At 42.6% G+C, this 17419-nt stretch overlaps 1 protein-coding gene across 1 annotated transcript in view; it reads right to left on the bottom strand.

The window, feature by feature from the left end:
- The window catches only part of TMEM59 (transmembrane protein 59), a 186836-nt gene that overhangs the window by 51798 nt on the left and 117619 nt on the right, over window positions 1–17419 (bottom strand). The window contains exon 5 of the mRNA XM_078670389.1: window positions 11820–11901. Within this exon, the coding sequence (XP_078526515.1) occupies window positions 11820–11901 (82 nt within the window). The remainder of the gene's footprint in view (window positions 1–11819; window positions 11902–17419) is intronic.

Below are 17419 nucleotides of genomic sequence, written 5' to 3'. Positions count from 1 at the left end.
CGTAAGAATATATTATACCTTAAGGATAGCATGTGGGGAAATCAATACTTTCTGAATGTAATATATAGCAAGCATTGGTAAATGCATTAGGTTTCGCCTATGTGATTCGAATCGTAATTAAACACATTTTCCATACACATCAGAGTGCAGCTCCATAACTGATAAACAGATAAGCAGAGATAAGCTCTGATTAAAACAAGAGGCTGATCCTGCAAGCCTGGTGATGTTTGACAGGCAAAGACGTGAGATATGCGAGGCAGATGGGTGTAGTCGGGTGCCACTGCGGACAACGTAGACAGCCTATGGTAGTTTAATATAGAACGTCTGTTACTGCATGCACTGCACGGCCCGTTGGGCACGTGCATCCAGGAGACCCATGCCAGGAACTGTGTCACATCAGAGCAGCGCGCGTGATGTCCATGTGGAAGGGCAGCGAGAAATAAGTGCTGTGCATGTAATGGCTTGAGCAATTTCTGTGAGTATCAAGGCCCGATCTGCATTTCTCCCTCAAGTGTCTCAAGCTGCTTTATGCATAACGTGGGGGCAGGGCTCACGGTTGAAAGCAAGGCTTGGGAACAAAGCGTTCAAAGCCTCGTGGAAGGGAAATGAAAGTTAAATAACAAACACGTTAATTGCCCTTTGAAATGTGTGCTACAAATATTTAATGAAAGACATTGGCGAAAGGAGGAAAAACATGTAGCAAGGGAATGGAGAGGATGTGGCGCCGGGACCAGAGCTACTGACTCAAGGGCTGGGGAATCCCGGTTTGAGCCTCCGCATCGTAACTTCCTGTGATTCTGGGCAAGTATCTCCGGGTGATAAATTGGGTTATATAAATCTGCTAATTTAATTTAAAGTATCACACAAGCGGAAAAATCAGAAAGAGGCTTGCCTTCTGTTAGACTTGGCATCTTTGGCATGGTTTCCCCTGACTTTTTGCCTCTACCTCTTGTATTTTTGATGCTGTGCTGGATTTCATTTTTGATGGCTTAGATGCTTTGGGCTCTTTGCCACTGCTGTAAAGTACAAGTGCTCCCTGTGTAAATTATCATTACAATTGGTTCTCCCTTATTGGCATATTTGATTTACTGGCAAGGCCCTAGTAAAGTGCACTGAGCGTGCCAGGGCCTGTAAATCAAATGCTGCTAGTGGGCATGCAGCACTGATTGTGCCACCCAACTGAGTAGCCTTGAAAAGGTATCTCAAACCTGCCTCTGCAATGTCTATGCACAGCTCTAAACTGCTATGTCAACTTGGCAAGTGCACCCACTTGCCAGGCTATAACCTTTCCTTTTCTTAAATGTAAAACACCCCTCAGGTAGGCCCAAGGTACACCCACGGGCAGGGTGCAGTGTATGTGGAAGGCAGGACATGTACTGGCGTGTGCGACATGTCCCAATAGTGAAATACTTCCAATTTCGTTTTTCACTATTGTAAGGCTATTTGTCTCATAATATAGCATGGGAGATACTTTGTAACATCTTACAAGTATGACTTCCCATTGGGACAAGATAGAGGAATAAAGTTTAGGCTCCCTGAACTCAGAATTTAATAACTCATCTTTTTAGTAAAGATGGTTTTTAAATTGCGTGTTTGAAAATACTACTTTTAGAAAGTAGGCATTTTCTTGTTTAACCATTCTGTGTGCCTCTGCCCGTTTGTGGATTGACTGTCTGGTTCTGGAGTGACAGGGGCTGGGGACGTACATTCATGGTAGACAGCCACTGCGGGGTGGGGAGAAGGGGGTGAATGAGGTGTGCCTGTCCTGGCTCTTCCTGGTTGACTCAGAGCGGAGATAAATATGGCTTGGCTGGATTTAGAGAAGTGAGAGGAGTTTTCCATGCACCTGAATATGGCCTGTATCCCTTGCACAATGCGGTATCCACCCCCTGTGGTCATGCTGCACCAGTGAAGAGAGACCTGGTTTGGATTGGGCTCAGAGACCTTGAACAAAGACCAAATGGGGTATAAGTAGTGGACCTTAAACCACAAAACTTTAGATCGTGTATGGACTCAAGAAGAACCTTGGCCAAGGAGAAGACCTGGAGAGCTGTGAGGAGGAGCACTGCCCCTTTGCTGTGTGCTGTGTGAGGTTGGCCTGCAGTTGCTGCATCTGCCAAGGAAAGGGCAAAGACTGGAACATTGCTGTGAACTAGCTTGAAGAAGAATCTCTGAGGGCCTGTGTGTGCTGGTCTCCTGTTTTGAAGTCTCAGGGAAACAAAGACATCATCCCAGCTCCCCTGCACTCTACTGCTGAGAGTTCTGACCTGCCAGGATGTGCCTATTCCAGTTTTGCGCCTCTGGAGGTTGTCACTGCTATTAGGAGCTGGAAGAACTCAAGCATCGCCCTTCTTGCGGCTGTTTTTCCAACGTATTTACAACAAGGGGTGGTGATGGACAGAGTCTCTGAATTAAGCAGAATACTCTCACCCAGTCAAGAGATCAGGGCTAGATCCAACACCGTTTTTTAGCTCATTGCACCATCCCAGTTTCAGAACCTGGCTGTATGCAAATTAGTCTGTCCCTGGCCCAGTGCATCATGGGAACAGGGCAGACCAGACTACAAAAGCCAATTCTTACACTGGGAAGGAAACAACGTAGCACCGCCACACTGGAAGAATCTCCAAGCACTGCCGCACCGCTGCAGAGACAATGCAGCGCCTGCAACTGCACGAACCAATGCATCGTGGGATCGCGGCTGAAGAAACCGACGCGGCGCCACTTGTCGTTGCTGTATCGATCACCAGTGCATCCAGCATTTCCACGCATCACACCTGTGCAGCAAGTTTTCCAGACGCATAACCCGCAGAACAGTCTTGGAGTTGACACATCACTTCCCTCTACAGTCCGGACTTGATGCATCACTTCTCCTGCGTGCAGCAGAACTGTCGCATCGCCTCCTCAAGTACTCAGGAACTTATACATCCCTTGGTTTCTCGACGCTTCCCTTCTCTGCGGCTGCTTGACCTTGTGAATTTTGATCCATCTACAGGTACTTTGTGTAAAATCACGCATCTAATGTTTCCTATGGACCCAGTTGCTTGAAACCTTTTAAAAGTCATCTTCTTATTACATGTACGTTGGATTTTTGTCGTTTTGTTCTTGTTTAGATAAAGATACTTTATTTTCCTAAACTCGTGTGGTGTCCATTTGTGGTGTTATCACTGTATAACTGTATGTTTTGAGTATAAATACTTCACACATTGCCTTTGGGATAAGCCTGTCAGCTCATGCCAAGCTACCAAGGGGATGAGCAGGGGTTATCTGAAGTGTGTAGCCCCCCTTACCCCAACTAGAAGCAAAGGTCCCTACTTGGACACAGGTACCTACCTCTGCCAACTAGAGACCCCCAATTTCTAACACCTTCCAATGTTAAGGAATTGCAAACCTCAGTAACACTCCTATTATTACAAGAAACTTGGAACTTCTTGCTAACTCTATAGGAACCACTCATGTATCGAAAAAAGTTGTGGTCAAACTGCAGAAATATTGGCATTAAAAGAAAGTGCCTTTGAGGCAACAGTGCTGGGCAACAACATAATGGGTGATTTAGGGCCACATGCATCAAAACAAAAATGAGATTCCTAAACATTCCTTAATTGCGACCCGCGAATTGAGATTCTCAATTAAGGAATAGCTTCCCATTCATTCCTATGGGCCTGGAGGACCATCGGAATGAACGGGAATTGCATGCGCAATTTGCAAGTACTAAATAGGTACTCACAAATGGCTCATGCAATTTCAAGGGTGCCAAAAGCACACCCTGATGCACCCCTGAAATTGATATGTAAGCACATGTTGCGCACACACATGCCCCAAGGGCACGTGTGTGCAACATGGAACTTTGAAAAATGCACTTTAGAGCAATTCTCAAAGTTTTCGCAAAGTACCATCAACTTTAAATTGATGGTAATTTGCGATCCCCAATTGCCAAATCACAATTTAAAATTGCATTGCAATTTAAGTAATCGCAAATTGTGCAATTACTTAAATTGCGAATTTGCATTTGGGTTGATGCATCCCAAATGCAAAAATACCGGTAACAATGGGGCAGATTCTGCCAATCTGCCCCTTTGCGACTGGTATTTAGAATGAAGCATGTGCCCCTTAATGATTCCTGGGAGTAAGCACACAATCTGCACTGCTGTTTCCCAGGCATTTTTGTTTTCCGATGCGCTCTAAATGTGTAGATTGGCAATGTCAAGAGTCTGGTGTGTAAAATGTTCCTTAGAGCTTACCACCCCATTGTAGCATTCTGTATGGCAGGCAGATTACATACTTGTGATTTGTGGAGGACCAAGGCACCCGGAATGTGCCTGATCACATTCAGATCTTGTTCTTTCAACAGATATTTCCTTGTTCTTTTAATATGCTCTTTAGGTGTGGCAGTGTCAAGACTGGTGCTTTCAAATTAACCTTGATGAGGTTTGATGTTTTGGAGGCACTGTGAAGATAATTGCCAGAGGACTTCTTACGTCATTAAATATCACCTGCAAGGCACCGTTCAACAAGCCTTTTCTTTCCCTAATAACTTAATGATTGTATTTTACTGAGTCCTTTTGACATTCAACATCCATATTCACTGACCCTAACTTCAACCGTATCAAGGTCCACCTTGTTGTTTTAGGCAGTCCAAATAATTTCCTGTATGCTGTAGTGTGACAGTGCTTGTGAGCATTCCAGGGTAGACTAGTAGCACGTAGCTTTCGGTGGGTAACAACTTGGCATGGATTCCTGCTAAGATCCCTTCTGCTGATGGACTATGTAACTTACGACTGAGTTTTGCTAGGGCACATGAGGAATTAGCTGCCTTCTGCTCTACTGCCCTTGCCTGTAGAAAGGCTTCTCCTGTATCTGACAACCAGACACAGAGGTATTTGTATTTACCAGTCCTGGTGATATTTAAGGGCCCCAAACCCCATGTCAGTGGATGTTTCTTTCGCTCATTGCACAAAAATTATGATATTGGTTTTTGTAGCGTTAACTTTTAAAGAATTTGTGGAGTTGTAGTTATGAAGTATGCCCACGGCCCTCTTCATTCTAATGCGTGCATAATCTAGTATCATCAGATCATGTGCATATTGAATAATAGGTAGCTTAAAGGGCCCTAACCTTGGAGGAAAAAGGCTCCCTTTTAACAACTCTATGCCTAGATCTGCTGTGTACAAGTTAAACAAAATTGGAGCAATGACTCATCCCTGTTTCAGGCCCTTTGTTCAAGGATATCTTTGGAGTAGTGCAAGTTGGGGTGAGCTTAATTTGGACCTGGGTGTCTGCGTTTAGGGCTATTATGGCATCCGGTAGACATTTTGGATTACCCCATGTGGTGAGTTTGGCCCATAAGGTTCTTCGGTCAATACTATCAAACGACAAACCATAATATATAAAACACTCATATAGTGGGCTTGAGGATTTTTTTACTGCCTTACCCACCAAGTATGAAAGAGCAATTGCCTTCTCCATTGTGGAGGCCTTTGGGCAAAATCCCATTTGATAATAAGGGATGATGTTATTATCCGTAACCCAGGCCTCCAATTCATGCAGAAGTAGCTTCACGAAGGCTTTTCCCTTGCACCTCCAATAAGGCGAAACATCTGTTGTTAAGGTGGGGTGGTGTTGTTGCCTATTTTATGGATAGGATACAGGATAGAACAACTACACAAATGTATTTATTTATTTATTTATTTTTAACATTTCTAAAGCGCTGCTTATACCCGTGGGCGTCTTGGCGCTGTAAACCAATTATTTGTAAATGCCTCTGAGCTGATTGACTATTGAGTGAACAGCCAGGTTTTCAAAAGCTTACGGAATTGAAGGAGGGTGGGACTTCGCTTGATGTTGAGAGGCAGAGTGTTCCAAAGCCTGGGGGCGGCCACCAGAAAACGGCGATCGCCCCAGGTGACAGTTTTGGTACGTGGGGTAACTAATTGGTTTAGGGTGGCTGACCTTAAGGCTCTGGAAGGTTTGTGCAATTGAAGTTGGTCTCTTAAAAACTGGGGGCCTTGGTTGTTAAGTGCCTTGAACACAATGCATAGAGCTTTGAATTGGATTCTTTTCTGCACAGTGAGCCAGTGAAGGTCTTTAATGCTATTGGAGATGGATTCAAATTTGGTTTTGCCAGCAAGCAGGCGTGCTGCGGCGTTTTGAATGGTCTGTAATTTGGTAATGACTCTGGCTTGGGCATTTAGGAAGAGACCATTACAGTAGTCCAGGGAGGACAAAACAAGAGATGTGACCAGTGTCTTAATGGCTGATTCAGGTAGAAAAGGGTGTATTTTCCTGATCATCTTAAGCTTTAGATGTGCCGAAGACACCGTTTTATTGGCATGGTCCATAAAATTTAGGGCATCATCGAAGAGGATGCCAAGGTTCCTGACTTTGTTAGCGGGGGTAGGAGGCATACCAAAGGTGTCCGGCCACCAACTCGAAGGCCATGCTGGCAGAAGAGTTCCAAAGATCAGTACCTCTGTTTTGTCAGAGTTCAACTTTAAACAGTTGGTTGACATCCAATCTCCTATATCTAGGAGTCCTTTCTTGAATTGTTCGGCCACTTGATCTCCGTCCCCTTTGATTGCCAACACTAGTTGGGTATCGTCGGCATAAGAGGTTAGGCTCATCCCATGTGCTTTGATGGTTTTAGCAAGGTCCGACACATAGATATTAAAAAGTGTCGGACTCAGGGATGAGCCTTGAGGGACACCACATGGGGCTGAGAGTTGGGCCGATTGAAAGGGTCCTAGGATGACTGCCTGCGTTCTTTTGGCAAGAAAGGACGCGATTAGATTTTTGGCAGTGTGACAGATTCCAAAACCCTCGACCCGGTCGACCAAGATGGTGTGGTCGACCGTGTCGAAGGCTGCGGAAAGGTCTAACAAAACCAGAATGGCTGTGCCCCCCTGGTCCCTGATAACCTTGATATCGTCGGCCGCTTTAATCAGGGCTGTCTCTGTCCCATGGAATTTCCTAAATCCGAACTGGGTGTTATCTAAGAGCTGATGTTTTTCTATAAACTCGGAAATCTGGGAATTCATTGCTTTTTCAAGCACTTTCGCCATAAAAGGGAGGCTTGCAATGGGACGATAATTTTTTTATTCACTTTTATCAAGGGAGGGTTTTTTCAACAAGGGTTTTAGTAAGGTATTTTTGAGGGGGTCTGGATAATTGCCTGATAGAAGAATGGTGTTGCAGACCTGGGTGATCACTGGAATGATATCTTCCATAACCGGCCGGAGTACTGATATTGGGCAGGGATCGAGGGGTGATCCTGATTTGATGGAGGACAGTATGGCTTTTATGTGATCTGGGGTAACTGGTTGAAAGCTGGTGAATGTGTTTGCAGGGGGCGGGATAGGGAGACTGCCTGTGCGCGAGGGTGATTAGAAGCAAAAGCCTGGTAAATATCATCTACTTTAGTGTAGAAAAACGAGGCAAGAGCATCACATAATGATTGCGAAGGAGGGGGAGTGAGATCAGGGGAGTTACCTGACAGTACCTTAGTAATTTGAAACAGTTGCCTGCTGGAGTTTTTAGCGTTCTCAATTTGGTCGCTATAGTAGTCCTTCTTTGCTTTTGTTATCATGGCTTTATAAAGCGCCAATGCTTCTTTGTAGGTGTTTTTACTGTCGATATCGTAATTCTTTCTCCAATGACGTTCCTTATTGCGATTTATTTGTTTTTGTGCCCTTAATTTGTCATTATACCAAGGGGCAGTTGGTTTAGATCTATTACTGGACCGTTCTTTAGTGGGGGCTGATTGATTCGTAGCCTGGCCTACCCAGGTATAAAACTGCTGAAGAGCAGAATTAGGCTCCGGGGACAGTGTAGGACGGGTAAGTTCAAGTGTTAGTTTTAATTGATCATGATTCAAATTTTTCCAATCTTTAAAAGACTGTTTGGGCACGAGAAATCCAGACTCTTTAAAGAGTGTGTGCATATAGGGTACCCAAAAATCAATGTCTTCCCTGAAGACACAACATGGCAGGCCGTTTGACCCTGGGACACCGTCTTCGGGAATCGATTTAAAGATTTATGCAGTTTCCTCCTCGGATTCATCAAATAAATCCTCTTTAAGTGCCTTAGTCGCATTGCTAAATGACTCACCCAAGGTGCCCATGGGTTTCTCAGCATTCAAGTAAGTACAAGTTACATGTTTCTGTCCATTTTCTGCATAGACCACGTTCTCTTTATAGGTGGTTTTGTTTACCAGACCATTTACATATCCCCAGAATTTCTGTAAGTTGCAGGGCGCGAGTTAGATGAATATGTGCATCCACTCTTCCTCCATGTAATTTTTGTTTTACGGCCAAGGCTGTCTTTTTGTGTTTTTTCCTTGCCTCTTTTAACTCTTTCAGCCACGACTCTTTTCTGCCGGATTTCGGTCAGCTGGCACAAACTTTTGCAGGGCTCGACAAATCTAACAAATCTTACTTGACCTGCAGGTCGAGTAAGTAGACTTTTCTACTTGACCCAACATCAATTGCACTCGACCCACAAATTGGCACCTGGCACTGCAGCTGCAGATTTCGGTCGAGTAGGCCTGAAAACTGGCACACCCTTTAAGAAATTCACTCGCATTTGCGAGCGGTCGAGTACATTTGTCGAGCCCTGTTTTGATATGTTTAAATTCTTTGTTCTTAGTATATGGTTTATGTGTGAGACTCATCAGCAGTGGCAATAATGAGCCAAGCTTATTTAAAGTTAGTGTGTCATGTAGATCTTTTATTAGAGTCCCCCAGTCTTTTTGTACTAAGGTCAGTTTTTGATCGGAGACAAGGGGTCTATGTCATGCCTTCCACTTTTGGTATTGAACTTTACTACCAAGCCTTTAAAGTTAGTGGGCCAAGTAGATCTCTTATTAGAGTCCCCCAGTCTTTTTGTACTAAGGTCAGTTTTTGATCGGAGGCAAGGGTTCTATGTCATGCCTTCCACTTTTGGTATTGAACTTTACTGCCAAGCCCCAACTTAATTATTTTCAGGAGGGTTGGCTTCGCCTGGCAGAGACTGTATGGCTGGTATAGCAAGCATATGGACATTGGCACTCAAATTTATCTTAGTTGACAAGCGATGGTGATCACTTCAGCTCTAGTTGGAACCTTGCATTCCGCGCATCTTGTGCGCAGATAGCTGCTCAAGAACGCATACTGCTGCTCAATCTATGAACCCTAGATTTCTGTTGCTCTCCCCACTCAGTCATATTGTTTAATAGCAGATTTCCTTGAACCTTTTTAACCTCGAGGTACCCCACAGCATCTGCCCTCAAATGCACAGATTGTTTGTCTTTATTCAATCAAAAACATAAGTTTGTTAAGTAAAAATTGCCATAAAAGCACAAAATATATAAAACACAGATTCATTTAATAACAAACATTACAATAAAAATGAGGAGAAAATCTAGGAAAATAGCAGCATATGTAAGGTTAAAAAGGTACATAAAAGTAATTCATAGTACTAAAATTCCTAAATCACGATAAAAAACAACATAGAATTCCTTTGATAACAACTGATTGTATGGCGCAGGCATAGGCTGCATTGAGGTTGCCACACCTAGCCTAGGAACAAATGAGTTTCTCTTTTCTGTCTACATCTCCATATATGTAGAAGAAAGAGGGAAACAGTGAATACAATTGGCTGTGCTGTGTTAGATCTAATAATCCTGGAGGCTGTTCTATAATCCCTGGTCCCCAGACTACAACACAGAGGCATAAACCATTTCCTCGGATAAGCATGGTAATAAGGGCAAAAAAAAGAGAACAAGGACAATGCATTCTTTTGTGTCGGGACAGAAAGGGCAACTCACATCGAATTTGGTGGGGGGGTGAGCGCACACGAAGCCATTTAGCAGTGAATGATCATAGAGGCAAAGTCCCAATCAGAAATTTAATATACTAAAAGTTTTAGCAAGCGGGGCTCAATCATATCCATTTATTCTTTCAGGAAGAAAGCATCCTTGATCTCAAGAAAGGCGGAGGTCAAAGAGTCCACCCTTCCAGTCCTGTGGCGCCCTCCATCCACATGTCTCCAATAAATCCCCTTGAGTGTGGACTTTGATACACTGGATGCGGACTCTGGAATCACCCAAAGGGTCTTACACTCAATCCCTTCTAGGCCACGTTTGACAAACCACAGACATGGGATCTAAGCCGCCCCTGGGAGCTTTAGAATTTCAACTAAAATCATTCGATAGGGCACTATATCTGCAGAGGACCAGATACTCCTTCAAAACAGAAGGGGTTTCAGTCCAATTCTGTGGACAAGAGATCTATGAAGTTGGTCTAACCGGAAGGGAGTGAGTGGGGTACTAACGGATAGATTAGTGAACAGTCGCTTAAAACGGTTTTTCACCAACTCCATGTCACTTATATTCTCATGCCCCCAAAGTTCACCACTATATAAAGATCCGACAGGGCTTCTTGGTTATAAATTTGAAGGTCTGGGGTTTTTCATAAGAAAACTGGAGCCCTGCAAGGCCCTCAAGATGCCTCCTGTGTAGTGCTCTAACCTAAGTTTGCACTTCTGTATCTGGGGAGACCAAGCAAAATGATCATTGAGAGTGTACCCTAGATTCTCGAATGTACAGACTCTCTCTAGGGCACCACCATTGAAAACTGGGCTTGATCGAATCGAGTGGCAGGGGTTCAGGACCATGTATTGGTTTTTTATTTAGGTTGCTCTACATTCTTCTCTGCCTGCAGAAGACACCACACTGGTCCACCACGTTTTGAATACTCATAAGAGATTTTGAGACCAGTAAGGTGTCATCCGCAAAAAGGAGCTTCCTATTGTCCAGACTTGGTGTGTTGTGCTTACATAGCTCAAGCTAAGCCATCAGGTCATTAATGTATAGCAGAAAAAAAGTCGGAGCTAGGACACACCCATGCCTTACACCCAGAGTCACTGGGATGGGGTCTGTCAACTCCCCAAGGGAACCACATCCAACCTGTGCATATTTGTTCATGTGGATCCTGCTAATAACATCTACAAGATATTTTGGAGCACCCAGGTCAGTCACGAGTTCCACAGGATCTCCCTTGGGACAAGGTCAAATGCCGACTGAACTTCAAGCTAAGCCTTCAACTTTTTACCATGTTGCCTTAATCCCCAGCCAACGGGCTCAAGAGCTTTATCACCAGGACTCGGTTTTGCACATCTCATATCAACTGTTTTTTTTTGCCACAGGGAATTTCATACACTGAGAAATTCAGCCTGTTTTCACCTGCTCACTCAGCAACTGTTGGAATTTCATCCAATTTTAAAGCTACTGAACTAGTTTACGAGGGATGCATATGTGAAGTATTACATACTTTTCTGTAATACAAGTACAGTTAACGATATTTTGTACGTAATTGTATTCACAGATGCTATGAATTGCACACAAAAAAACACCTTGAGTCAAAGTTTTTCACGGTCCTTAAGGTACCCATGCATTCGCCACTAACAGGAATGATATATACATTTAATATCCTTAGGAATTTGATGGGAATATTGAGTAGGCAATTGTCATCTTTAGAAAGCTGAACCTACTGGAGTACAAAACTCCCTTCAGCATAGACATTTGGGTATATTACACTATCTGAGTATCACCCTAACCATAGCATTAACTCTCCTTGAGAGGACAAGCCAGGAAAACACCCTGGTCTACATCTCGAGTGCATGAGGAGCAGCCAACAGAAGAGTGTCGAATGTTGCTGTTTTTGCTTGAAGGCCATGACCTAGACTACAGTCGTCAACAACAACATCCTTTGTATGGCATTTGGTAAGCCTATATCCAACTGCTCCACACATATATACAAATTATAATAATGTGAACAACATTAACATACCACACTTTTTATGGGCCGGGGAATCATTCAGATCTGTGGAATCCAATAATAGTTCTGGTACATACTGTACATCAGGCTTTGACTGAAATAAAACAAAACACAATTTCAAGTGAGCTTTCTTAAACATTCATGAATATATAATGTAAATTTGGCTAGCGACACATAGTGAAACTGCAAGGATAGAAGTACACAGTACATGTGAGAACTTAGGGACAAAACTTTATGCAAATTGAATTTTTCATCTATTCCTAGAGAACCATTTTAGCACATTGATGAAATTATTCATATTATTATAACCAAGATTATGTTTTACAAATTAATTCAAAATGATAGCTTCATTTATAGGCAAGTTTTTTGGAGACCAAGATTGCATCTCGATGCTCTTTTAAATACTTACAGAACTCAAATGTTTAATATATGCAACTCTATATGTCTTATTTGAAATTTGGGCATGTTTAAATCTGTGTCAAAAGTCCATCTAGAGCCTGTACTTGCACACAATTTCCTTGCCTAAGTTCTACTGTATTGCATTTCAGAATTTCTTGAAGTTGCATACCTAATTTTCCTTGATATACTGCCTCGTGAATAGAACAGCAAAGCTATGGTACCAAAGAATATTTAAAGCAAAATCTCAGGTTTTGAAAATTGCAGTTTAAGTCTACTACTGTTAGTTGAATTGAAAGTGCTGTACTTAACACGAGAAGTGCGGCATTCCATGATTTTACACAACACACAAAGTAGTTAGAGAACATGTAAAAACAATTCAAAGAAGTAGAGCAAGTTAATTTCACAATATTAAATCTCCTTTTAAAATTGCTTATAGACTTATCTAACTATAAGGAATACTGAATGGTTGCTAGCAAAGGATGGAAAAACTCACAATATTATGCACTGTTTTGTCATATCCAAAAGGGGATGCTTATAGGAGACAGAAACCAGAATTACACAGTTGTAAGACATTCCAAATAATTGGAACAAAAATTCCTAGAACGAACGGACGAGCTGTTAACAGTTTGGTCAATCAGGGTTTAAATAGGGGGGAAAAAATATTGCATGTTAATGTTATCTGCTTTGCTGCTGTATGATGAACACATAGCAGAAGCTTAGCAAAATGCATTAAATCAGTGCAGTGATACACAATCATATCTCCTTTTCCCTTCTGAATTAGATAATCAGGAAATACCTGTTCCGAACACGCACCTTAGTGCCACCTCCCCGGACATGCTCATCTGGGAACATAACACACTTCTCACACCCTGGAAATAAGACACTTCTTACACCCTGGAAACCTTCCACCCACTTCTTTCAGTGACCTCAGGAAGGCACCCATCTCTTTTGAAGTCACACTCCTAGATCAACAAATCAACTGCAAAATTAACTTGTATAGAGATGGCACTCTCATAACACTATCTAATGCCACTAGCACCTTATCTGATGGCATAAAGTCTTTCTCCAAGGAAGTGTTAACCACAAAAATCTTTAAGAAAAACATTCAAGTGAATTATTAGCCCCTTACTAGCTGAACATCAATCCGAATCAGCTTGGAAGCTCGACCAGAAGACCAAATAGCCGACTCAATCTTGGACAGGGACCTGGATCCCATGATTGTGGTAGAGACGTGGCTCAATGAAACTGAAATGTTCAACATTATTGATCCCATTTGACTATGTGATCACCTGTTCTGGTCGGGAAGGAGACTCTTTTGCTTGACTCACTGCGTTGTATGAACATTTTACAACTTTTAAATAGATGGGGCAGTGCCTCAAACTTGGCATTAAATCTACTTCTACTAAAACTACTGGACTAACGATCTTCTCGTATTTTTCAAGTATTTCTTGAACACTGTATGGACTTCATCATATTGCAGCTTTCCCTGCCCAACAATCTTCCTCATGACTTGACTTCGATCTGAAATGGGGGATGCTAAGAAGAATTCAAGTCAAATATATTCTTCTTTCCTGATGGATAACAACTTGATTCAATACTTCTAGCAACCAATAGACATCATAAGGTGCTGCTACAGATCTGATTACTGCTAAAAATGATCTCATTTAAATTGCAGGCTCTATTCTAATCAAATGGTCTGATCATTACCAAATCCAATTCGACTGGTCTTTCTCTAACCAGTAACTTGTGGTCAAATATAAAGACCCAAAATTCAGATTAAGGATACAAAATTTTAATCAGAGCCTTCTTAAGGCCTATTTGCAACCCGGTCAGGAAGAAAAGGAGCAAGAGGAAAAATTAAAAAATAATAATTCTTCCTCAGTTTCCAAAAAACGGGCCAAAAAAGCTTTTGGAGATAGGGCAATGCTGTAACAAACCCCACAGCTCTGTTAGAAATTATAGAAACATAAAAGCAATGTAAGGAATTTACTGGAGTCCAAGTTTAAAAAGAGCAAAGCTGCTCTCTTTCTCTGCTACCAAACAATCCTTCACCTGCCCTTGATAGAAAATCTGCAAACAACTGGTCCAGTTCAGAAACAAAGGTCAGATTAAAATTCAACACTACCTCAAAGCTCAATCCTTGGTGCCATTTTTCCAATGCTTTGCCGGCTAGGTTGGCCAAAGAGATAGGCTCCGTCCTATTTCCATACTGGTCGAGGCCCATGAAATTTCACCATAAAGAATATTTCTGAACTTCTTAAAAATTAGTCAAGAGAATCTTCTCCTAAAATAATATCCACGGCTGATCCAGAGGATTTCACTACCTACTCTGGGCTTCTATTCCTCACCATAATCATGGAATGTTGCTTCAACTAAAGGAATTTGTAAAAGAGAACAACCTTTTTGATGAGTTCTAGTCTGGGTAGAGAGCGGGTCGTATTGCCTGGGCTACTCTACCAATACTGAATGAGACTCTTCAAATACTGGAAAGCAGGAAACCGTGACTGCTAATTCAATTTTACAGCAGCATTTGATAGTCAACCACAACATTCTTATTCACAACTTATAAGAGCAGGGCAACTCCTGGGCTGGATCAAATCCGAACAAATTGCTCACAACTTATAGGAATTGGATCACACACTATATAACCTGGTAGCAGTCTGTGAAAGGGTACCTCAAGGCCCTGTTTTAACCCCTGATTTATTTAATCTTTATGTTCAACCAAGCAGAGAAACTCCCCAATGTCAATCGATATTGCGCTCCTGAGGTACCAACACTATAAAATCTTAGGGGAGGCAGAGGCAAGTTGTTGATAACCTGCATAGCAGCAAATGGGGATTGGAACACCCAGATAAGCCACACACCCCTATCCCACCCCCCCTTCCACACACCAGCAACAGGCTGTAGATGGTTGAATTAGGCAGGGCAGGAACACTGTGTCTGTGTTGAGGAGAGCAGTGGGCTGGGGTGGGAGAGTGAGCCTCACCCTGTAATCCATGCACTGTGGTGCACAGACCGCAATAAATGCGCGGTTGTGCTGACCACCCTTAAGGCACAATTGTTGGATTGCTAGAGGGAGAACACACTGCACTGAGACACCTCATCTGCCATATCGGAGGAGAGCGGCAGGAGTGTTGCCTCTTCTTTGGTAGATTTCTGCCCAAGTGGGGTCAAGTGGTTGGGTGGGGGGCTGGGGCAGAGACATGCCTAGCACATTCAAGGAGATGTGAGAGAAGAAGTGAAGTCACATTTCTTTATTCCCATTGTGCCCTCCAGCAAACCGCGTGATGGCGAAGCTACAAAATTCCACTATCATGAAACTGAGGATTACCAATCCAAGAAAGAGCCATGGCTGAAGTACTGCAAAGGATCAATAAACCAGGTCACCTTTTATTAATAAGTTTGAGGCCCTTCAAAGGACAGAGTCTGAGTTATAGTACATAGTGCACAAATTAGAAGCGTAGTCCTAAGTTCCTGCTGACTATAGGAAAATGTTTCAGCCAGACATTAAGGATCTTCAAGAAGAGGTGGTGCAGAATCAAAAGAGTTAAAATCAGCATTGGAGATATTACTATGGGATTTGACAGCAGGAATGAGGAGCTGCTTTGTACTTCTCAAAAGTGCATACATGTGCTACCCCTACCATGATGCCATCACTGAGTGGAGTTGAGGGAACATATCTTGGAGATAAACTCAATTTGCAACAGAGAGCCAACCTACTTCCTTTCTGGATTTTTCACAAACCATAGAGAGGCACTGACGGAATTTTGCTCCTGTCCAACAATAATTCAAGAATGTAGGAGCATGGTCAAGAAAAATCTCCCTTGCTATGATCAGTGTGTTACAGAAGGAAACTTAAGTGTGCTTCACCTTAAGGCAGAGGTCTTCCAACTTTTTGATGCAGAGACCCCCCTGTAAAACATTTTTAGGCGTAAGGACCCCCTCCTGACAAAAACGTGGTACTCCTCATCATTGACAACTATAAACGACCATATAAGCCCCAAATTCCCTTAGCAAATCATTTTACAGGGGGGAAATAATAATAAACAGTTTTTATCAAACCAAAGGTCAGTGAGCGTGGGGGCATGGTCAAAGGTGTGGCTAAAAACAAAGGGCTTCCTTTATGAGGAATTGGTGTAGGGCCACGCCGCAAGTCTTCTTGCTGCTCTGTCCTACGCCAATGTGAAAGGGCAGGAAGGCACCATATCTATGAAATACGGTGCATTTCGGTCCTTTCCCACTGTGTTGGCACACAATGTGCTGCCTAGGGCCAATGTAGGCAGGATTGTTTTTGTGCAGGAAGGGGCACCTTCCTGCACTAAAACAATCCAGAAAGGGGTTTTCCTCTTTTTATGTGAGCTGCATAATGCAGCACACATGGAAAGAGGAAAAAACTAGGATAAATGAAAACATTTCTCTTTGTTACGCCTGCTGTGGGGAGGCATAAGGTATTGGCACTGCCCCAGGTTTACATGGTTCTGTAAATCTGGGGCAGCGTCAAAATCCATGGGAGTTGCATGGGAACACCCACTGCAATGCCCATAGAACGCCTACTTGAGATATGATTGAGACTCTTGTGCCGCCAGGTGGTTAAAAAAAGTGACACTCCGGCGGCAAAAGCCTCTCATAAATCAGCCCAAAATATTTTGTTTGTTTTTTAGGTCTTTCACCATCAGGTAGCAGCTATATGTAAAATAATGGATAGTTTAAATAAAAAATACATTTTAAAAGTTGTTACTCAGTGTGAAATGCAGTGCATTAAATGAGAAAACCTCTATTAGTTAATGCACTGCTGAGGTTTGTTTGTAACCACGGAATTAAATTTGTTTGGTGCACTGGAGAATAGTGACTTGTGTATTTTTAGTGTTACGAGGTCACAGCCAGTGAAAGGAAAGTAGTGAGAATGTGTAAGTCATTGTTTTATACTTGCATTACACACATTATAAGATAGACTGCTTCAAAATGTGCAAATAGTTTTACCAAAAAATAGAGCTTCCAAAATGTAGATTTTATTAATACCAGACCATAAGTAATGCATTTTTTTTTGCATAACTGTCCCTGCAACACCTCCTCGGAGGTGCTAAGCGTTGTGTAATTCCAATTCTGATTAAAAGCACACACTTCACAGCCCAATTGTGAACTCTTCCTACTACCACTAAAAAAAAAAAAAATCTTTGCCATCACAATGCTTGGAGTGATTCAAGCACTCCCAC

Source organism: Lissotriton helveticus, chromosome 1_2 (assembly GCF_964261635.1).
Source record: "Lissotriton helveticus chromosome 1_2, aLisHel1.1, whole genome shotgun sequence".
Classification (NCBI taxonomy): Eukaryota; Metazoa; Chordata; class Amphibia; order Caudata; family Salamandridae; genus Lissotriton; species Lissotriton helveticus.
Note: the sequence above shows the minus strand (reverse complement) of the source record. Positions and strands in the feature narration are given on the sequence as shown.